General features: G+C 39.5%; 3 protein-coding genes across 3 annotated transcripts in view; 1 reads left to right on the forward strand and 2 right to left on the reverse strand.

The window, feature by feature from the left end:
- Positions 1-22322, reverse strand: part of DNMBP (dynamin binding protein) — a 224312-nt gene extending 201990 nt beyond the window's left edge. Inside the window, exon 1 of the mRNA XM_087964759.1 lies at positions 22314-22322. Coding sequence (XP_087820885.1) covers positions 22314-22319 — 6 coding nt within the window. The 5' untranslated portion in view covers positions 22320-22322. The remainder of the gene's footprint in view (positions 1-22313) is intronic.
- LOC113419845 (dual specificity phosphatase 28) lies at positions 6773-10255 on the forward strand. Its single transcript, XM_026679466.2, has 2 exons — positions 6773-7256; positions 8586-10255. The coding sequence occupies exons 1-2, from the start codon at positions 6909-6911 to the stop codon at positions 8751-8753; spliced, it is 516 nt and encodes a 171-aa protein (XP_026535251.1). The 5' UTR covers positions 6773-6908; the 3' UTR covers positions 8754-10255.
- LOC113419757 (claudin-15-like) lies at positions 9165-18519 on the reverse strand. The gene is made up of 6 exons (XM_087964780.1): positions 18441-18519; positions 17923-18210; positions 13123-13287; positions 12742-12823; positions 12405-12506; positions 9165-10229 (listed from the first exon to the last, which is right to left on the reverse strand). Exons 2-5 carry the CDS (start codon positions 18131-18133, stop codon positions 12413-12415), a joined length of 552 nt encoding a protein of 183 aa, XP_087820906.1. The 5' UTR covers positions 18134-18210; positions 18441-18519; the 3' UTR covers positions 9165-10229; positions 12405-12412.
- Positions 22323-22451: the final 129 nt, after the last annotated feature.

The following is a 22451-nucleotide window of genomic DNA, read 5'->3' on the forward strand; positions in this document are numbered from 1 at the left end:
CTTCCAGCTGAACCATGAAGCTTATGTTTTTGAGATCCAATATTGGCACTTGACCTTCTGAACTGAACTGCTTTCATTACACCTCTCACAGGCTTAATTCATGGTAGTTTTCAGTTTAATTTTCCACATGGCGAGTTGTGTGTTGATGTGTGCATTCCTGGTTTGTTTGTTTTTTGTTTTTGCTTGATTAGGTAGCCCAGTGAAAACTACCTAGTCCAAGGAAGGTGTTTATCAGGAGCTATAAAAACCTTTGGAAAATGTTCTGGTAAACACAAACTCTTAACACTAAATTTGTATATTTCAGATATTTATACCTATTATTCCTAAACATTCCATACAAGAGAAGGTAGTACTTAATCTAGTCTCCATTATGTAATGCCCAAACAGCAATTCGATATCATTTTGTGTTTCCTGACTTAGAAAGCTATACTTTTACAGGATTTGAAGTATTTGAGGTACATTCTTCCAATGGTAGAAAGCTATAAGAAAATTATAGTTGTGATGCTGCAAGTATGGGAAGGATTCAGTTTTGTCTTGAACATGGATGTACTGGGCTTTGTTGCCTATTGGCCTTAATCTTCTAACTCCTTGAACTCTCATTAGTTATGGGAGTGGGTCTTAGTTCTTTCCCCAAACATGGAAAGGACACTGGCAATTTTAGTAGATGTGTAGTTTTGTGCCATTTCTTTTAAACTGAGACTCCATTAAAATGCCATATGTGTTTTCCCAACCTATTGATTTTCTTTATGTTTGATAACATACTGTGAACTTGTTACATATACTGTTTGTTTTCTTTGTATACTCACATGCTCGGTATCTGACTTATGCTGTCTGAAAAAAACTGGTTTTGGAGAAATCATTGAGAGAATGTGCGCAAATTATTATTCCAAAGAACCAATTCTGGAATGTTTGTTTAGTCATGACAGAAGCATCACAATTAAAATAAGGGTACTATATGACATAAAATATAAAATACAAGATTAAAATACGTACAAATTAAACAGATCTTGCCAAGAAACTAGCAACACAAGTTGCATTCTGTTATGCTGCCATGAGATCCTCGAATGTACACTGATTGGGATACAAAGAGCAGTTATATATATGTGTTGTCTGCATGTCACCACAGTCAGGAAGAATAGAAGCCACTGGATAGCCCCATTTGTTCATAGTGTCTCTGGATCTTCTTGTACCCATGTGGAGCCTATCCAACGATTTCCCTCCTTCCCAGTTTTCACCAGACACAGATGCCAGCTCCTCCACTGGTTCTATCCAGTGTTGGTTCTTTGTAGTTTTCCATATTCCAGTCTGCTTTCAAATTCTTCAAAGTTTTCCATTAACTTAAGGAAGCTTTTCCTGGATTGTAGCCTCTGCTGATCTGGTTGTAGGCCATAGCAGATAGAGAATTTTGGAATGATTTTACGTCAAGATTGTTGGGTTTTTTTGGCTGATCTTAATATTGTTCAAATGCTGCCTTATTAATCTTACGAGTTTCAAATTATTTAGAACATTATTTTTAATGTAAAAATTGTGTAATTTTGTGGGTTGATTTGAAAAGTGAAGTAGCTATCATATCCAATCTAGATATCCATGTGTATATTTAGATATCCATGTGTATATGAATTGGACTCTTCATTATGAACTTTCTGGACAAATGAAGGAGCTGAAGAAGAAATAGCCCTATTCTGTAACATCAATGATACAAAAGGACTTCTTTATACCTTCCACAAAATGTTACCTTTGTGAACTGGTAACATTTGATTATTACAAGCTATCAAGTCATTTTCTTATTCCAAGTGACCACATAGTTTTCTTCATGACAGTCTCTCCCAAGCCTGATATTTCAGATCTTCCAATATTGCACCCATTGCCACTATAACTGAGCCCACTCACTTAGCTGCAGATCATCCTTTACTTCTCCCTGGTAAATACTTATAGCTCTGAGATTGCTGTGCCACTATATCTAGATGTTTTGGGCAATTTTATAGACTAAGGTTACAATACATTAACCATTTCTCTACCGATTATTAACACATTAGGTTGACTGATAAATGTTGACACATTGATACCATGCTTAAGATCACTCTTATCCCATATTGTACTAGGAAATCTAATCAGCTGCTTTGTTGTGTTATTGTGATCGTGCAGTATGCTAAATGCTTTCAAACATAGCTTCCTCTGTAGTTTTGAAGGGCCTTGTTGCTTCTGTTTATTGACCCGAAGCTAGACTGAACTGAACTGAATATATCTGCTGTATGGTAAAACTGCATGTATTCTGGATGGAATTTTAGACAAGATGAAAAAAGATGCTTTCATTTTATTTTGGACATTGGAGAAGCAAAATATTTGGAGTTCTGGATAATTTTCATTTAAATAGAGCATGTTGTATGCCCTGAGGGCTTTTCAGTAAGATGAACAGCTAACCAAAGAGAAACTGTCTTGTGTTCAACCCTCATTAAAAAGGAAATTGACTTCATGCTTCTTTACAGCACCTTTCCAATGAGATTAGCATTTCTGTGATAAATCTGTCATGACACATCTTTGTGCCTCTGCTATTCCTGTGATCGTCCATAATATACAGGTAGTCTTCGACTTACAACAGTTCATTAGTTGACTGTTCAAAGTTACAACAGCATTGAAAAAAGTGACTTATGACCACTGCAGCATCCACATGGTCACGTGATTTACATTCAGATGCTTGATAACTGACTCACATTTATGATGGTTGCAGTGTCCCGGGGTCATGTGATCTTTTGTGACTTACTGACAAGCAAAGTCAATATTTAACTTCAGCAATTCACTTAACAAATGTGGTAAGAAAAGTTGTAAAATGGGGCAAAACTCACTTAACAGATTTTCCACTTAGCAACATAAATTCTGGGCTCAATTGTGGTTGTAAGTAGAGGAATACCTGTACTTGCCCAAATATTTGGAAATGCCCATTGGATCTTAACACTCAGAGGGATCTCTGAATATTCAATAGCAATTTCGGAATCAAGCAATACAAGCATATAAATATATCTGTCTCTAAAGAATATTTTACATTCCACCATCCATATATAATATATAATCCATGTATTATATATTATTATATATGTGCCAGTTTCTGGGAATCTTTTCTCCTGCCCTCTCACATAACTCTAATTGTAATGTTGTTGATTTGTTCTTTGTGTTATTCAACTATTTTCTGAAGTTTGATTCAATCATTCTAGGTCCCTTGCTTCTTCTTCTTCTTTGGACATATTGCTTGATTCTAGTGATGGAAAAACATGCTTTCTACCCAAAAGTAATACAATAGTTGATGGTTCAATTCTGAATGGGTATTTGCTTTGAACAAGTGGTCGTTGACAGAGAAGCCATGCTCTTGGAGCACCTGAATCTCTAAATCCTCTACAGCTCTAGATGGGGAAGAAGACTGGATCAGTATGTCATTGAGATAACACTGGACCCTAACTGGTATAGCCCTAAGGTGGGCTGCCAACAGCTTAGTGAATGACTTGGGGGCTGAGGAAAGTCCAAAGGGCAAGGCCCTGTATTAGTAGTGCATCTCATTGTAGCAGAACCTGAGGAATTGTCGATGAGAAGGGATAATAGGGACATGGAGAGAGCCCTCCGTTAAATCAATGGAGATAAGGAAGTCCCCCTCCCTAATTCCCTCCAGGATGGACTGGAGTGAATATATCTTGAACCGCCTGTATTTCACCCGGCGGTTAAGGCTTCAAATCCAGAACTGCCCTCCATCCCCCCAAGGCTTTTGGGATTACAAACAATATGGAATAGAATCCCATGCCTTGTTGACCCTCAGGCTGAATAGCCTGAATCTCCAGCAGGTGCTGAATAGCTGTTTCCATAAGGTTCCTTCTCTCTGTATTCCTAGAGATAGGGCAACAAATGAAAAACCTCGGGGGCATAGAGAGGAATTCTATAGATAGTCCGGAGCGGACTGCCTCCAGGACCCAGGTGTCAGTGGTTACTTCCTCCCAACGCCTGGCAAACAAGGACAGACGTCCCCCAATGGGAGGGTTGGTCTCCATTTTATCTGGAGCATCGGAAGGGACGACCCCCAGCCCTTTGAAAGGGCTGCTTATTGTTAAAAGGATGATGTCTACCTGTCCTGTCCTGGGTTTGTTCCTGCCTGGGGGCAAAAGACCTCTGGGGTCTGGGGAATCCCCCTCCTATTTCAGGAGTCCTATAATAGGAGCGTCTGGCATAGGGAGTTGGTCTATAATCACTTTTTCTGGACTTGGATGGCAAAACCTTCCCTTTGTCCTTAGAGTCCACTACGACCTTGTCCAGATCCTCTCCAAACGATTTATCCCCTTTAACCTCCACTTGTGCCTCATATCAGCCTGCCATTGCTTTAGCCAAAGCGACAAGAGGTCACTGTTCCCCCTATTGCCCTGGATGCAAATCTGGCAGCACTCAGTGTGGCATCAGATGAAAATTCCACTGCTGCCAATAGTTTGTTCACATGCAGGTGTGATCTGACATCGTCCTGTGGAATTCTCTCCTGTAGCTCCTGGAGCCAGATGAGAGAGGCCCTTTTGAAGAAAGATGCGGCTGTGGAAGCTTTCACTGCCCATGCTGCTGACAGGTGTGTTCTTTGCAACGTTTGCTCAGCCTTCTTGTCCTCAGCCTTCAGTGAGTCCTCAGGCTCCCCAGGGATGTCTGTGTTGGCCTGCAGGGCTGCAACTGGGGCGTCAACATCGGGCACTTCCAAGGCCTTGGAAAGATCACCTCCTACATTAAACAATTTCTTGTCTAGGGAGCAAGGGCTTGGACCGATCCGAGGGACGACCACTGTCTTTGGATGACTGTGGTGAACATCTTTGGCACAGGGCTGACATCTGCTGTGACTGTTTTCTCAGAAAACAATAGGTCATTGGGGTCTTCGGGTTGCAGGCTCCCGCCGGCCCGGAAGAAAACCCCCCCCCCCCCCCCCCCCCTTTACAAAAAAAAAAAATTTTTAAATAAAAAAAAAAAAAAAAAAAAAAATTAAAACCCCCCCCCGAGGCCCTCATCATCGGAATAGTTTCTGTCCATCAGCTGGCCACTGTCAGATGTGATGGAGTGCTAGCTTACAGCAGGAATATACACACCTGATTCTGTATGCAGGGAAAGATCATCATCATAATGAGACCTGTGTCTCCTACTGCATCTGGATGAGAAAGCAGAAACCTCTGATGGAAAACCTCTGGTCTGTCTCAAGACAGCTGACACTCCTTGCCTCATTGCCTCATTGAACATAGCCTGCATATTAATCTGGAACTCAGGTTCCTGTGCCCTAACTGGTCTGATCCCAGCTGACATGGGAGTAAAGGTTGCTTCTGGAGCCATTCTGTGCCTCTGATCAGTAACTGTCAGTTGCTCTGTTGTTGGGCAGACAGAGAAGAAATTTCTCATCTCAGAAGCCACAATAGATTCCTGCTCTTCAGCTCCCCTTATGGCCACTTCTGCTACTGCAGTCCTGTCAGTTATCAGTTGCCTCTCTCCTCTCGATAATGGCCGTTCCTCATTTGGGCGGGAAATTATGCAGGGCGCCATTTCCTTATCATTTTGCTCTTTCCCTCGAGCCCACACTTTATCCAGTGCCTTGTTCCTGAGGTGCTCATCCCCTCTACTGCCTTGGAGCCCTTTCGGGTTCCTGCAGCCTTGTCCTTTGGCTTGGGTCTGTAAAATGAAACCATATGTTCTGGGGCTGCTGGGCTTAGAGAGTGTGACAGCTGTCGAGCCGCCCCCTCCACTCTGCTGACATCGCGGCTAGCCTTTTGTGATTCTGCCATCTCTGACTCCAACGATCTTACTCTGGAGTCACTCCGAGCACGCTGCAGCCTTTCACTTTCCTAAACCTACTCTCACTACCTGTACTCTTCACTGCAGGTCTTCTGCCCCTTGAAAGGCTACCGCGGTTAATCTCAGCATCTCCCATGGCCGAAACTGCTGGGAGCCTCCCAAGCCAAAATGCAGGAAGGAGGTGATGATGGCATTCAAACTCCTCCTGCAACCAGAACCTCAGTACCTTGTAGATCGGCCCTCAGCCAATCCGAAGTCCAACGACCGGGGCAGAACCCCGGCCATGCTGCAGTTTGACAGCTGTCAAAGTGGTAGACCGGTTCTGGCTTACAATAGAATTCAAGATTGGTGTTTTTATTCCTACTTTTCCAATCAATTTGAAAGGATTTGTTAAATTTGCTAGGAGAAGAAATTAACACGTCGTCCAACAAGGTGACTGAGTCAATTTCTGGGGAGGTCCCTAGCAGCGGAGGGAGTGTCATCAAAGTTTTGACAGACTCAGTCCAGTCACAGGCAGAGACTGATCACCCAATCCTGAATGCTATCTCCACTACAATGGAAAACTATTCAATGCGGTTTGTTTTTTGTTTTTGTTTCGTTATCCGCTCTTTGAATTTGAGTTGTGTTTCTTTCCTTTGAAATGTTATTTTGAAAATAATTTACTCCTCCACTGTGAACAATTAAACAGTGAAGGCAAGTTGAAGGCATTAAAGGACTTTTAGTTACATTTTGGGTTTTGTTATATTTCTGATATACTCTGGGTCATCACATGTTGTTTATTCATTCTTGTTTATTTTCATCTCTACCAGTATTAGTAAACTCATCAATCTTAGAGAGGATCTTTTGTTTCCAGTTTAATACTACTAATATTATTCTGAGGCTATGTTCAGGCTCAAATCAATCTGCTGCAATTTTAGAGAAGGGTGGAACAGTCTGTAATATAATCCTTGAGGCTGCCAGCAGAATAAAAATAGCACAGCACACAGATGGTTAAAGAACAAGGAATCTAGACAATCTACCCTCATGCTACTTTTGGGTATCCCCTATTTCCTGTTCTCAGCTCCTCCTCAAGAAATCTTCAGTACTTCTCTTGCTGGGATATTGTCATTCACCGCCAAATGTTGTCCCTCGGCAAAGTTGCTGATTCTTTGTTCATTAGCAATTCTAGGTCAGCCTGCTGTGAGAGTCTCCTCAGTCAAGAGAGAATCACGTTCTGTATCAATGTCTCCAGACAACAGCCCTTCCCAAGCTTTCAGCAAGGCCAATTGCTGAGAATCCCTGTCTTTGATGATCCTTCAGAGGACTTGTATAAGTACTTTGAGCATTGCAGTGATGCCATAGAAGACACCATCCAAAGAGGCGGGAACTGCTTAGTGTACTGTAAAAATGGTCGCAGCAGATCTGCAACTATCTGCACTGCTTACTTGATGAAACATCAAAAGCTCAGGCTGAAGGATGCCTTTGAGGTACTGTGAGCATGCTGAAAATAAAAATTACTTCTGTATCTGATTAAATGGACTTATACTTTGGTGGTGTATGAAACAAATACTTAAATATTTAACTAGATGGCCATCTCAATAAAATGATTCAGCATTATGTTTTATAAAGGAACTTAATGAAAGTACCATAACACAATTGAATTATGATAATAGCTAATTTAAATCTCATCTGATTAATGGGAACTTATAAAACCTGAACTCTGAAGACTAAATGTAAATTATTTTACATTTTAATTTGTACTTCCAATAGTAATGTAGTGTAATACTTTGTTAATTCCAGACATTTCAAAAATAGCCTTTCTATGCTACTTTTATTTGCAAGCTCCTTTCTGAGAAAGGAGCTTATTTCTCTATTTTCTTTTTTTTTCTATGAAGAGCAAAATAATTCATTTTCTCCCAGCCTGAGATTCAAAGTTACTCATGCTGTAAATCCTCATCTACTATCAGAGTCCAATTTTTGTGTTGTTTCTTGACTGAGCAACAATGTTAAAAAAGAAATGTGTGGATATGAGAGATGTTGATCCCTGAGTCAAACTTCTGACCTTAACAATAATGTGTTACTCCAGAATTAGTACAGCCTTTAATTTTGAGTCTAGAAAGAAATAATGTTGCTGTTGGTGGTGTTCCTTAGTATTTCTTGAAATCATTTCATTACCTTTAATTTATTCTATGCAATCCAATTCATAAATGGTGGGCATAAATTCCTAATTCTTTGCCTAACACAATTTAATATTTTTCTTTATTTGCAAATTGCACTTCAACTAAGTCACAGAAAGCTAAACGCATCTGAGTTTATCCAATTCAAATCATACCTTTCCCTCCAAGTTCACTGATTGTGCCTCTCTAATCATAGGTCATCGACTTCCACCAAACAGAAAATTTTAAAAAATGACAAAAGCAGGAAGTAAGGAGGGAAGTAACAACCCCCCCCCCAACAAAAATAAACTGTTCTATCAAACTGCCTTCTAACTTGCCACAGCTATTGGGAAAAGCAACACTCACGAAGTTGCCTTATTTCATATCAGACTTCTTCTCTTTCTACCGTAGCATCTTTTGCTCTGATTAGAAGTAAATCTTGGGTGTGGTGGCATCTTCCCTCTCATGGCTGTTTTATCCTTTTTCCTGGAAATGATTGGGATTCTTGGACCTGTTGCATACAAAATACTTGTTCTACCACTGAACTGTAACATTTTCTTATAACAATTGAATCCTATGTTTTTTATAATTTTAGGACAAAAGGCTTGGGAGAAAAAGTCTTTATGATTAATGCAATGTGCTTTTCTCCCTACCTTGTAGATTGTGAAGAATGCCAGGCCAATGGCAGAGCCTAATGCAGGATTTTGGTCTCAGCTACAGAAATATGAAGACCATTTGCAAAGACAGCAGCAAAGAACTCTTTCTTCAAATACAATTTCACATAATAAATACATTGATTCAGATTACAATGTTGTGAAATTCCTTTAAAGAGGAAGATTTAAGATGCTTCTGGGTAACACCTGAATTTAATATACTAAAAAAATCCCTGTTACTGCCAAATATTATGCTTAACAGCTACTTTATTATTGTAGTCTTAAGAAACTAGCTGAAAACTTCTGTAAAAAACTTTCAATAAAGCATAATTCAAATCTCTGAAATCTGCTAAATTTTAAATATAATCAATTAAATGCAGCTATAATGGGTTGGTCAAATCTTCTGGAGGGAGAACTGGCACTTCTGTTTTGAGAACAATGTTGATATAATAATTAAATGTGATTTTGTGTGATTTTGTAATACTTGAGGTCATAGGAAGAAGGCAATAGCGATTTCTCAAAAATGCTGCTAAGAAAACAGGATGAGTTTGTCCATACAATACCTAGAAGTCAATAATGATAGGTCTATCTATAATCTATCTTTATTTATATATACTTGAGAAATCAGAATTAGCTCCTTCCCAGATACTGTTTTTAATATACTTTCAATCCTCCAGAATTTTAAGTAGCTTTATTCTGCAAATTATATCTTTATAAAGTTCCAAAATAATTTAGCAAATTAGGAAATGTATGTCATTTTACATGATTGTGTGATTTAAATAATTTTCATGAATTTTTTAATATACCATAATGTTTATTCTAATATTCAGCACTAAAATGATAAACTGCTTAAGGGCCTTTCCCCACTGTTGAGCTGAAAAGCCATTCATCTATCTTGAGTGGGCAGAAAACTTCTGTTTTCTGACTCACATGCAAATCCCTTCCTGAGCCTTCCCCCAAGCTCATCAGTGTGGCTTATAAATCCCAACAGATTTTTTTTTCACATCTTGAGTTTGTTCTTAGTGTAAGAATAGGAGGAAAACACAACATTAACACCAATACAGCTAAGGACAATTTAAACTTTTTGATTGACGATAAGATGATGGCAACACCAGCTATTGCTAGGGCATAGTGCTGTGAATAGACACAAATGGGAGAGCACACTAAGGTAAGTGTTACAGAGGAAAAGATGTGTTGGGGCTTTGCCAAAGCATTAGACAAAGATGCTTCACAAACTGTGTAAGCGTAAGTGAAGCCCCCCTCCATGAAATATTAAAGCACTACATTATTTAGAATGCTTTGCAGCTGCCTCAGGAGCTATTTCTGTTTTTTTCTGTGTTGAATGTGCACATACAGAGTTACAGGGAACCGTGAAGATTTTTCAATAGCTGTTGCAAGCCTTCCAGAAGATGCAATGGATGCTTTAACACTTGAAGGAGATATGGGTTGTACGCATTAGCATACTTTGCAAAGTGCTCCTTTTGAAAAGTTTGCACAGCATTGTTTGAAATGGCTTAACAAATGTAATTATGTTTTAATTAAAATATTAGTTAAGCATAATCTTTGGCAGGTGTGACTGTCTTCACCTGTTTGATGTAAATTTGTGGTTCATTAACTGTTCTTGAAAGCTGCATAACGATATCCATGTTCTCTGTAATTAAAAATATAGATAAATATATTACATTTCCTTTGTTTATTATAATTGAGCTAGATAGATAGTATCAAACCATAGACTCTCCATATTGTTAAATTGCAAACAAATGTGAAACTAAGAATCATACATTCTGTGCAAATAATCGAATGAAATAGATGTAGCTGAGTAAAACTAAGCTGTTTTCAAGTTTACAATGCAAATATAATTTGGTTGGCTACCCCACCTTTCTATCCCTCATCAATCAAGATGGCTAACAGAAAAAAATCTACATACATAAAACTAAATATATAATCAGACAAATATATACAGTAATTACGCCTGATTTCGGGTCTAAATAAGCAGCTTATATTTTTGGTGATGAAAATGAAAGATGTAACATAATTTTAGTTTACAAGACTAGTATTGACCAGAAAATTAAAATCTTTTTGGATCATGGGAAAATAGGCACCCTGGCAGTATAAAAATAACTGTGATGAGTGGCATGCCCCTTCAGAAAATGCAAAATGTGGTCAGAGCAAAACAGTTTATTTAAAGGTGGAGGCTGTGGCTACTCTCAGCATTTGTCTAGTTCTGTAATGTTCTTATATTATTTCATTTTTGAGGGGTGGGGCTGGAAAAGGAATTTAGAAATGATAAAAGCATTGGGCTGAGTCACTGTTTTCATTTTCTGAGAATATTTATGGAGCTTATGTGGAATCTAAAAGTATTCTTGGGTATCAATGTGATTGGTATTTGAACACAGACCTTTTATGTACACATTTAGATTTTATTGTGTTTTACTAATCTAGGTGAAATGTTAATATATATGATATGCCACATGCTAAATAAATAAATAGTAAGTAAGTAAGTAAGCAAGCAAGCAAGCAAGTATGCTTATGAAGGCCCATGCTTTCCTATGCAGTTTACCATTCCCCCCCCAATTTTGTTTAAAACTAAAATCTTTAGCTGTGGATAAAAGGAAGTATACCAAGTATACACTGTACCAGTATGTTGATATGTGAAATAGTTTGAATCTCCAGAATAGAAAAAACAAATGGCTCCAAACTTTCAAATGAAATATTAAGTCTGATCATCTGCCTCCTCTTAGTAGAGCATTGGAAACTTCATGGGGTAATTTTTGGTGTTCTCGAGGAGAATGCAAGACGGTGGGATTCAATTTTTTTTACTACCGGTTCTGTGGGCGTGGCTTGGTGGGTGTGGCAGGGTAAGGATACTGTAAAATCTCCAGTCAGAGGTGGTATTTGTTGGTTCTCCGAACTACTCAAAATTTCCACTACCGGTTCTCCAGAACTGGTCAGAATCTGCTGAATACCACCTCTGGTGCAAGAGTCTGTATTGATATTCAGGGCTTAGCTGCTCCCACCTGCTTTACCCCATCCAAGTATCAGCAGTCTTCTCTATCTTCTCTTACCTGATGCTCTGTTGTTCTGAGATTACTAAGGGGAGAGTTTTACTATGAGAACGGAAAAAACCCTGATAAAGTAAAGGATCTCTTCCTATGGGCTGTTTGAAGTGGCTTATGATTCTAATGCTTAATTTCTCTATCTTTTTCTGCTTGGTGAGTATAAGAAATCTTTTTTGTTATCATTAATTTGCCATATGCTTTTGTTAAAATTGATAAAAAAAAAAAAAAAAAAAAAAAAAAAAAAAAAAAAAAAAAAAAACCCCCCCCAAACCCAAAAAAAAAAAAAAAAAAAAAAAAAAAAAAAAAAAAAAAAAAAAAAAAAACCCAAAACCCACAAAAAAAAAAAAAAAAAAAAAAAAACAACAAAAAAAAAAAATGCTTTAAATGAGTTGAAACCTAGTTAATATGAGAGGATATTTAATATAGATTTATTTCTCTAGCTAAATGATCTACTGTGTAAATCAAGATAGTTGGACATTTATTTGAAAATATTATAAATAAATTGATTATAACTACATAATCAATTTATTCCTTATACTCCAATCATATTCATGTCAGTAAATAAGCCTCATCATTTCACTATGATTCCCTGCATTTATATTATTTTATTGATATGACATCCCTTTTCTCAAAAAATATTCCACAAAAGATGGGAAATAGGTGGGTTTGTTACTGGACAAAGTATACAGCTGGACCTTTAAAATGCACTCCTAAAAATCCTATTTATACCTATGATTTTTAAAAGATTAATAATTCACCTTAAATACCTTTGATTTCATTTGCATGATGAACATATCAACAGGATCCCACCAACTATGGAAAGAAGGGAACCAGTCCAACCTAGATACAGTGCATATCCCATTTCATATCTAGAATAAAGATCATACACATTGAGAAAGATTGCAATAATGCATGACAGCATTATTGTTAATTGTGTTAATCTTTGTGAACAGACATAACAAGAAACCAACACAATTTTAATGTCAAACCTATTACAATAGATGTGAATTATCACCCACAGACAGTTAAATCCTCTGTGCAGTTTGGTAATGCTAAAAAAAAATTACCAAACAAAACTAAAAATATACAGAAATATTGACTTACTTTGTTCCAGCATAGAAAGGATCAAAAATCTCAGTTATGATATTTACTGCATACCACGAGAGAGCAACCATTGATGAGAGACCTGGCCAAACAATACAGATTAAATACAGATGAAAATTACCTGTCAATATGTATTAGGGCCATGCAAGTCTTTTGATAAGACATTTCATCTGCAAACAAAGGACTTTTGGGCCTATTCCTTGAAACTACAAAACTACCTCAGATGCTTAAGGATTGGAAGAAGGTTCTTCAAGGCTCACTCAAGGTCTTTTTGTCATGCTTAAAATATATTTTGCTAGAAAGGACTTAGAAGACTATATCATTTATAAGCACCTGTATGATTTGTACAGACTAGTATGCATATAATATAAGATTTCTCACCTGCCAAAGCAAATACCATTCCACTCATCATGGAAATCCTGCCTTTTGTTTTTTCATCACTGAAAGCAAGCTGAGGGCATTTCAAACTGAGTAATGCCAGCAGAGTTCCGCACATCCCCAACACCAGGGATGTAATCATCAGGGCTCGACATATTTGAATAAAAACTGCAGGAGAGAAAAAAAATTACCATAGTTTTTGATTTTAGTGCAGAGCAAGTGATGGATGTTGCCTTTCATCCATCCATTAATCAAAACTTGACTGGAAGCAAAGTGAACAGCATTCAGAATGCCATTCTGGCTTTCTAATATTCAAGTATCTCTTGTAGTCAGGGCTATCTATTATGATGTTTCAAATTACTATGTACTCCACTACTCCTGTTGCTTTGTGAAAGATGCATAAATAAAATATTGAAAGAGAAAAATAATGTAGTTGAGGAATATACAACCTTTTCCTCAAGCAGATTCCCAGCCTGAGTTATTTAGGTAGGGATATAATATTTTTCTCTTGATTTAAGAAAAACAATAACTGAATCAATCATGGGACTTTTCACTACCCCTACTTACATCTCACAAGTGTTTGCACATCTAGTAAGCAGCACACTTCAATTGATGAAAGCAGCAAAGCAGGAGCATTAAAGCACCTGGAAGAAGCAAAGAGCTAAGAGAGAACGTACTATATAGCTTTGCTTCTAAAGAACTATTTGGGGAGATGAAAAGCAAACAACATTGAAGAAAAATAAACAAATATTTGCTACAGACCTTATTAAAGGTATGTAAGCAGATAATTTGTTTACATACATTACATACATAATCGATTATATGCTTTTATTAAATCATTAATGCAGAGCATGACATCGCTAATACATCAGACAACTTCCCCATTTCATGGACACAAGATTAGTCTTTACAAACAGAATGCTCTTTTATTATACAAAGCTATACCTGTCAACTTGTAAAACATTCCTATGCCTGTTTCCAAATTACCATGAGAAAGGGGGGAAAGACCTGACAGAGCATATGGAAAATAAAATGAGAAGCACATTCCAAGCTTATCTCACAAAGATTGTAACTTAGGCAACCTGATATTCTGCCCTTGAAAATCCTTTATTGGAGAATGTGAGTGATGACACCCAGCCCATGAACATGTTTCATTGGAGAAAGCTGAATTATGATGAGGTGGGGGGAAGACAAGGTGATTGTAAATTATGTGTCTCAGAGTCGGCTTCATACAGGTCATGCTACATGTTGCTCCTAATAAATCTTTTGAAGTTTTTTGAAGCTTGGCTTGAGGTTTATGATTTAATTAGGGAGATCGCAGGAATCCTGACAATATCTGTGTCACAAATCAATACCAACCATCATAAACTTATTGCTTTCCCCCCCGTTTTATTTCAAGCACTATAAATTTTTATATTCTATTTCTCTGTCTCAAAATACAAATTTAAATTTCTTACACAGAAAAAGTTATATAGAATGTTCTTCATTTGTTTTATTTTTAATATTTATAACTCCTTTGAAATGGCAAGAATCTGAAGGTAAATCAAATAATATGCCTCCACAAAGAGATCAACCACTTTGAAGAAACTTTTATATTATTTTCTTTTCATAACATAATATAAATATAAACTTCAAATGTAGATATTTTTCAATTCAGCAAATTGTTTCACTGAATAAATATGTGAACATACACATCAACGAAAGACATACCAGAAAGGTTTGGAATCTGTTTCTGTCTCTGTGCAATTGCTTTTAAATAAAAATTGATACTTCACACACACACACACACCAAATCACAAGGCACCATGAACAATGTGGGGGTGTTTTGCCTGAGGAATGATGATGCTGTCTACCTACATTTGGCAGTCTAGGACGGCTAGGGTTTCAGATCTGAGGAAATTCATATTAAGCAGTATCTGGTAATTTTCTGAAAATGATGCAATGGGAGAAATACAGCAAACCAGATATGTTCTAAGTTAAAAGAAAACTTATTGGTTTTAAAGTTATCATCCTTGGCAATTGCTGTTCAGTGGAAGCAAAACATAAAATGGAATGTAATTAAATGTCATAGCTAGCTATATTTTAGGAATCAGTAAAATATTTCCCAACATTTCAAGTGACCCTAGCAGAACATTTTATGATACCAGAGTGGTTCATGCTAAAGCTTATTGCCTGAGTCTCCCAGTCAATAACTCTTCTACTCTGCCTTTTATAAATAACTATGTTCTATTCCAAGAACCATCAATTTCAGAGCTTCTAGCATATTTGAGGACCCCTTTGGCATAGCGGCCTTAATGTCTTAAAATAACAAGCTTCTGGCCTGGATTACAATTATATGGTTACTCTAGCAGTGGCTGATGACACTATTCTACAAGCCATATTAAACTTAATATGACATCCATCAGAGCCAAGTCACTCCTTACTTCCTGCTGCAAATGTATTACTGTCTTGCTGCCACCAGATCAGACTGTCTAAAAGAGAAAGAAGTTGGCAGTATTGCTGGGGTATACAGCCATGCCAGCAAGTGGTACTGTTGACAATGCAAGCGCTCTTTGCCCTTGCAGGTAGATATCAGGTACAGCTGAACCTGACGTGATGTACAGTTCTAAGCAGCTGCTTGAGTATCCTAAATATATACAGCAGTATATATTTAATAAACTGATCCACTAACTTAATAAGCCATAACAGGTCTGCACAACTTGCAGAGATAAAAGGGCCACGCTGATAAATAAAAAATATCTGCTCTTTGGCGGATGCCAGCATGGCAACAGTGATGGAGCTGATAGTTTGGTAAGGTCTTGACAGTTTGATAAGGTAGACAAAATTAAGCACTAATACCGTAGAGCAGTGATGGCAAACCTTTTTGTTGTGGTGTGCCGAAAGCGCGCATGCGTGCCAACACCCACAATGCAATGCAACCCCCACCCTGCCCCCTTACCTGCACTGTGCATGCACCTCCCAGCTGATTTTCAGCCCATTTGAGGCCGTTTTCACCCTTCCGGAGGCTCGAGAGAAACATCTGCAGCCACGGGAGGCCGAAAAACAGGCCTTCCGGAAATACCGGAAGTGCACATTTTCAGCCACCGGAGGGCCTCTGAAGCCTGCGGGAAGGCCATTTTCACCCTCCCGGGGGCTTGAGGAAAGCTGCAGCCTTTGGAAGGCAAAAAATGGCACATTTTGGCACTTTCAGTATTTCCAGAAGGCCCTTTTTATGGCCTCCCAAGGCTGCAGTGCAGGTAAGTTTGGCTGGGGCTTGTGTGCTGCACAAATGGCTCTGCGTGCCACCTGTGGCATGCGTGCCATTGGTGCGCCATCACAGCCATAGAGGTTGGACTACAGTATTGTCATTGTAACACTATGGTAACAAAATCTTGTAAGTTTGAACATGCTTCAGTCTTCCCTCACTTTATTGTTGCGTGAACTAGGAAAAGGGCTGTTTCAGGTGTTTTCTCAAATTAGTTTTTTAGAACTGATTCAAGCCCGCCTTATATGACCATTGCCTCAGTGGCAGCTCACTTCCTGTTTGCTATAGCCTCCACATGTCTGAAAGCCCTTGGAAATGTATCTTCAAGGCAGTGATGGCTCCTTCCTGGGAGGGGCAACATTTGGCTGCAGCAGATTTGTTCAGTTTTCAAAAAACAAACAAATACCAGCATGCTATACATACAAGGCAGCTTGGTGGGCTGCATGTTGTGGTGGGACTAAAAGTTGTTTATTAGTTTAACATCCATATTGTGAAATGTCCAGAATGTCTTTGACCAAATTATTGACCTTTCAAGCTGTAGCTGGTACAGTACACACTGGGGCAGGGAATTATGCTTCTATGAGTTAATGATAAACCTCGGCTCTGTTGCCAGTAGGCTACTGTCTCTGTTCTGGGTTCAATTCAACATGGTGGCAGTTATCCACAAAGCTCTTAATGCATGAGACCTGATTATTTCATATTTATTGGATGTTTCGGATAATATTTATGCTGAACATATAAAATGACAGAGAGGACACTTACATGTATAATATGTGCTTGTCTCACAATGTCCTATTCTGGTCAAATATTCATAAGCTTGTTCATAGGATTTGATTAAAGATTATTTTTTATTATGGAAAGACAATTTTATTTCAGATTTATGACAATGGAGTAAAATGATATTTTTTTCTATATTTATTGTGATATCTTTTGGGATATTTTTTAAATTTATTTTTTCTTTCCTGTTTTTTTTTTCATTTTTTTCTTATTTTTCTAGGGTAAAGCAAATATATTTTAATAGCTTCAGTGGTTTCCATGAAGGATTCCGATTTTAATGTTTATATAAATCTAAGCTTTGAAATTCAAGTTCTGAAGTCTTTTACAGCATATTAAGGATGGAATGATTAAAGCCTTTTCTAGCATCTAATATTAAAAAGTTCAATAAAACATGCAAAACAGAAAATATACACATGGGACAGACATCAGAAAATAGAGAGTGTGGCACAGACCTATGTTCAAACATCAAAGAAAAGGAAAGCAATAGAGAGTATATGTAATTCTCCACTCTATCTACTGGCAGTGCTGACATGACTCAAATGCAGGCAAACTGTATTAGTTCTATATGTTGTTTCCAACACTGTCAGTGTTTTCAGTAACAAATAAGTTCAACCCAGTATTAAATTAGAGAATTCGATGAATTCTATGAATCTATGAAAACGTATAGATCTGTATAAATATTTCCATGTATTTTGATAACATATTAAGTAAATATATTACAATTTCATAGTGTCAAAAACACAATAGCAACCCATCATTTTATATATAAAAACACAACTTACTGTCTGAACTTAACAGGGTGTATAATGTATTGCACCGAATGAAACCCAATGAAGTAGCTTCGCAATTCATCCACAGACCTTCATACTTCCAATTTGTAGTATTGACTATACTTGATATTCTCCAATTGCTGGATGCAGTAGTAGTAAGTAAAAATATAAAACTCAGAAAAACAAGAAGCAATGCTGGTATTTGAAAATCTTTCAAAGCCATTCTTCAACAAAACAAAAAATGAAGCAGTTTCCTTCTCAAATTGTGCAAACAGAAGCAGATTTCTGTCTACTGATATTCTGTTGATAGAAAGCAATAAAATAGTTATTTAATATTTATATTAAGATGCAAAACTAAGTGTTATTTATCAAGTTATTCTCACAGATAAAATGTTGATTCAATTAGCATTCAAATTTCAGTTCTATTATAAAGTAAATTAACCAAATTATAAAATTTAAATTAAACTGCTTGAAATACATAAACTTAATATATAACTTAAATGTCAAATGTCACTTTAAAATATCCTTACTTTGCTAAATCTGTTTTTATCTCCTTTGCAGCACTTCTAGTCCTGAGTCATATGAGCAAATTTTGACAGTCAATTTGCCAAAGTTAGGTAAATATTTAATGATATTTAAGACCTTAGGTCACTTGTTCCAAAAATCAAGGCTTCCCAGCCAGTTTGTTGACTTCATTGATCAAATGAGGGCTGCAATCCTGTACATACCTGTGGGCAAAAACTGTTGAACTCCATTGTATTTCTGAATAAATATATATGGAGTTGCACAGTGAAGCTCCATATATTTCATGATTTCCAAAAATGAAATTTGTTCTATGATTTTTTTTTCTTTTCCAAGGGAAGGAAAAATGTGGTACTCTAAAAACCTACGGGCTAATTTATTCCAAATGGTTACATAGCATAGATAGTTGCCTGTTCTCAGACCATTACAACACATCTAGACAATTTCAGTTTGGTGAGACATATTATATATACAATAAATTATCTTCTTCTTCTTCTTCTTTTTCTTCAGCGTTTGTCTCGCGCTCTGGCGAGTCCGCTAATGTCCTTGAGTACTGCTTCACGCCTCTCTGTCTGCCACGTATGTCGGGTCTGCCTCGCGATCTCTAGATCGGCCTTGATCGTGTCCATCCAGCGTTGCTTAGGTCTACCACGCGGTCTCGCTCCTCCGACAATCACCTTCATCGCAGATTTGATGATGGATTCTTCCTTGGCGCGACTCACATGGCCGAACCATCGTGGCGGGACTGCCTCATGACCGTGGGGATGGGCACGACGTTGAACCGTCTGCGCACTTCTTCATTCCTGGCCGCGATCGAGTACGGTGAGGCCTACCGACCATCGGAGCATTCGCATCTCCATTGTCTGGAGTCTGCTTTCGACTTCTTTGGTCGTCGGCCAGCACTCTGCGCCGTATATAGCCACGGGCGCACCACAGAGTTATAGATTTTCGCCTTCAGGCGCATCGGCATCTTCTTGTCACAGAGGACGCCCGTGACGGACTTCCATTTGCCCCACGCTGCGTTGATCCTGGCTGCCACCTCAGTTTGTAGTAGGCCTTCTTCCCCAAGAGTAGTTCCCAGGTACTTGAAGGTGGAGGCGCGCGGTAGCTCCTGCCCGTTCACGTGGATGGAGCCTGTCGTTTCGTTGTCAGTGGTCAGGTATTCGGACTTCTTTAGGTTCAACCGGGCCCGAACTGCTCGGCGGTCGTGCCACTGTTGGACTAGGTGCTCGAGTTCAGCCTTGCGCAGGTTGGCCAGGAACACATCATCGGCGTAGAGCAGCGTCCATGGGGCGGGCGTGTGCAGGTCGTGTGTAATTGTGTCCATCACCAGAATGAACAGCAGTGGTGAGAGAGCAGAGCCCTGGTGTACGCCGACGGTGATATTGAACTCCTCTGATATCCCAGCTGCCGCTTTTACACGGCTTTTGTGACATCTGTATAGGAGTTGGACCCATTGTGCGAGTAGCTCGGGCACGCCGTGATCTCGCAGTGCGTACCAGATGAGATCGTGCGGGACTCGGTCGAAGGCCTTTTCCAAGTCCAAGAAGGCGGTGTGGAGCGGGATTTTCTTCTCTCTGTGAGCCTCCATCAGCATCCGCACACCGAAGATGGCATCGGTGGTGCGCAGTTCTTGATGAATCCGGCCTGGTTGGCGCTGATGTCGACGATGTCCCGAATGCGCTTATCGAGGGCGCGTCGAAGATCTTCATAGTGTGTGACAGTAACCTGACCGGTCTGTAGTTGGAGCAGTCCGCTGGGCTGCCCTTTCCCTTCAGATCGGAACAGTGGTGCTGCGGTACCAGTCATGTGGCACTATTCCCGTGGAGGCGATGTTGTTGAACAGCTCGCACAGCCACAATGCCGAGCCGGTAGTGCCTTTTTCCAGAAGTCGGCAGGGATGTCGTCTGGTCCTGTTGCCTTACCGTTTTTCATGGCCTTGATGGCGTCGGTGACCTCGCTGGTGTGAATGCCTGAGACTGGGCCTTCGACGGGGGTCACCTTGCGGGGTTCGTGGGTGTGGGAACTCCTCGGTGGAGATCTTCTCGAAGTATTGCCGCCACCTCTCGGCAGCGTCTCTGGGGTTGACGATCAAATTTCCCCTTTAAATCGTTGATCCCATGAAACTGGTCAATGTCCAGGGTCTTCCTGTGTCTGCTTTTGGCTAGGCGGTAGATCTCATTCTCGCCTTCTCGCGTGTTCAGCTTCTCGTAGATGTCGTCGTAGTGGGAGCTTCTGGCTGTTGCTACTGCTTTCTTGGCTGCCTTTTTGGCCGCCTTGTACCCATGAGCTTCTCGCTGGTCTTGTCCTGAAGAAAGGCCTTGTAGAGCCGTTTCTTCAGGTGCACGGCATCTTGTACTTCCGGTGTCCAGAGCCATGTATCTCGTTCGATGCGTCTCCGTCCTGGCTTGGTACAACCAAGCTGTTGGCAGCCGGCAGTGTGAACAGTGCTCTTCAGCATGGACCACGCTTCCTGTGGCCCGTCGACCTCTGCAGGAACTGCTCCGGTTTGATGAGGGTCCGCCATCTTCTTCTGGTTCCACCACTTGGTTCGTGGCTGGTCTGCATTCTTTTTGTCAATCTTGGTCTTGGGCTTTCTGATCCTGATCTTCGCCATCAGCGGCCTGTGCTGACTGCTCGATTAAATGCGGGTACACCTTGGCGTTGAGCACGTTTTTAGCGGCTCTTCGTCGTGCGATGATGTAGTCGATCTGTGTGTGGTGGTTCCCATTTCTGCTATGGTAGGTGAGGAGTTGGGGTTCTCGCCTAATGAAGCAGGTGTTCGTGATGGTCATATCATGGGAGTCGGCAAAGTCCAGGATCCTCTGGCCATTCTCATTCATATCGCCTGTGCCGTGCCCACCGTGACACTGGTGTCCGTTTTTGTCCGCCCTACATGACCATTCAGGACCATTCACATGACCCTACATGACCATATCATACAATAAATTATCATGCTATATAATTTTCTTCCAACTCTTGAAAACTGGATGGGGCAGGTGGTATAAATATGATGGAGAAAACCATTTTGGATTTTACTGATTTTTCCCTGCCAATTCATTCCTTGTCCCAAATCTTCAATAAACCTGATCATGCAGGTAGGGCTACCAGATGTGGAGTGCAAAAATTTGGATGACTACAGCCAGTCCTTGGTTTACAACCATTCGTTTAGCAACCATTCAAAATTGCAACAACACTGAAAAAGTGACTTACAACTAACCCTTGCATTTACAACTACCGCAGAATCACACAATCAAAATTTGGATACTTAGCAACCAGCATGTATTTATGACAATTGCAGTGTCCCAGGGTCACATGATCACCATTTCAACCTTCCCAGCCAACTTCCATCAAGCAAAATTAATGGGGAAGTCAGATTTGCTTAATGATCAAGTGATTCACTTAATAATGGTAGCAAAAAGAGGTAGTAGTATTTTGTCCGACTCATTCAAAAACTGTTTTGCCTAGCAACAGAAATTCTGGTCCCAATTGGGGTTGTAAGTCAAGGATTAGCTATTCTAAATGGCAGCAAAGAGCTAGGGTTTTCTGTATTTTTTGTAGCCATATCTAGTAGCTGTAGTTGTAGTCATATCTAGTAGTTGTAGCCATATCTAGTAGCTACAGTATTCAGATTTTTCAGCCTAGATATGGTAGTTCAAATGCAGGGCCCTGGTAGGAACTGTAGAAGAGCTTGAGAGAAGCAAGAAGGGAATGTGCATAGCTGGACCGAGAGACTGTGATTGGGCAATCACCCTGCTAGGTTTCATCCCTATGGCGGGACTAGAACTCACAGTCTCCTGGTTTCTAGGCCAACACCTATCCATTAGACTAAACTGGCTTCCCCCACCCCATCAACTGCTCCTGGCTAGTCTTCTTCTCACTCTCATATTCTTCCTTCCTTGCAAAAGATGGGGAGATACACCAAGAAAACTGGACTGCATAAATGCCTCAGGCCCAAGGTTGTTACAGTGAAAAGAAACAGTTATGTGAGCCTTCTTTCATTTTTCCTTCCTACTTAC

The sequence above is a fragment of the Notechis scutatus genome, chromosome 4, assembly GCF_049901735.1.
Source record: "Notechis scutatus isolate UNSWTSFEM ecotype Mainland chromosome 4, rNotScu1.2, whole genome shotgun sequence".
NCBI lineage: Eukaryota > Metazoa > Chordata > Lepidosauria > Squamata > Elapidae > Notechis > Notechis scutatus.

Coding starts and splice junctions, on each gene's coding strand:
- LOC113419845 (XM_026679466.2), top strand. CDS start 6,909: ATGTTGTCCCTCGGCAAAGTTGCTGATTCTTTGTTCATTAGCAATTCT. Junction 7,257..8,585: donor GGCTGAAGGATGCCTTTGAG/GTACTGTGAGCA, acceptor CCTACCTTGTAG/ATTGTGAAGAATGCCAGGCC.
- LOC113419757 (XM_087964780.1), bottom strand. CDS start 18,133: ATGGCTTTGAAAGATTTTCAAATACCAGCATTGCTTCTTGTTTTTCTG. Junction 12,824..13,122: donor AATGGTATTTGCTTTGGCAG/GTGAGAAATCTT, acceptor TTGTTTGGCCAG/GTCTCTCATCAATGGTTGCT. Junction 12,507..12,741: donor CCTTTCTATGCTGGAACAAA/GTAAGTCAATAT, acceptor TCTTTATTCTAG/ATATGAAATGGGATATGCAC.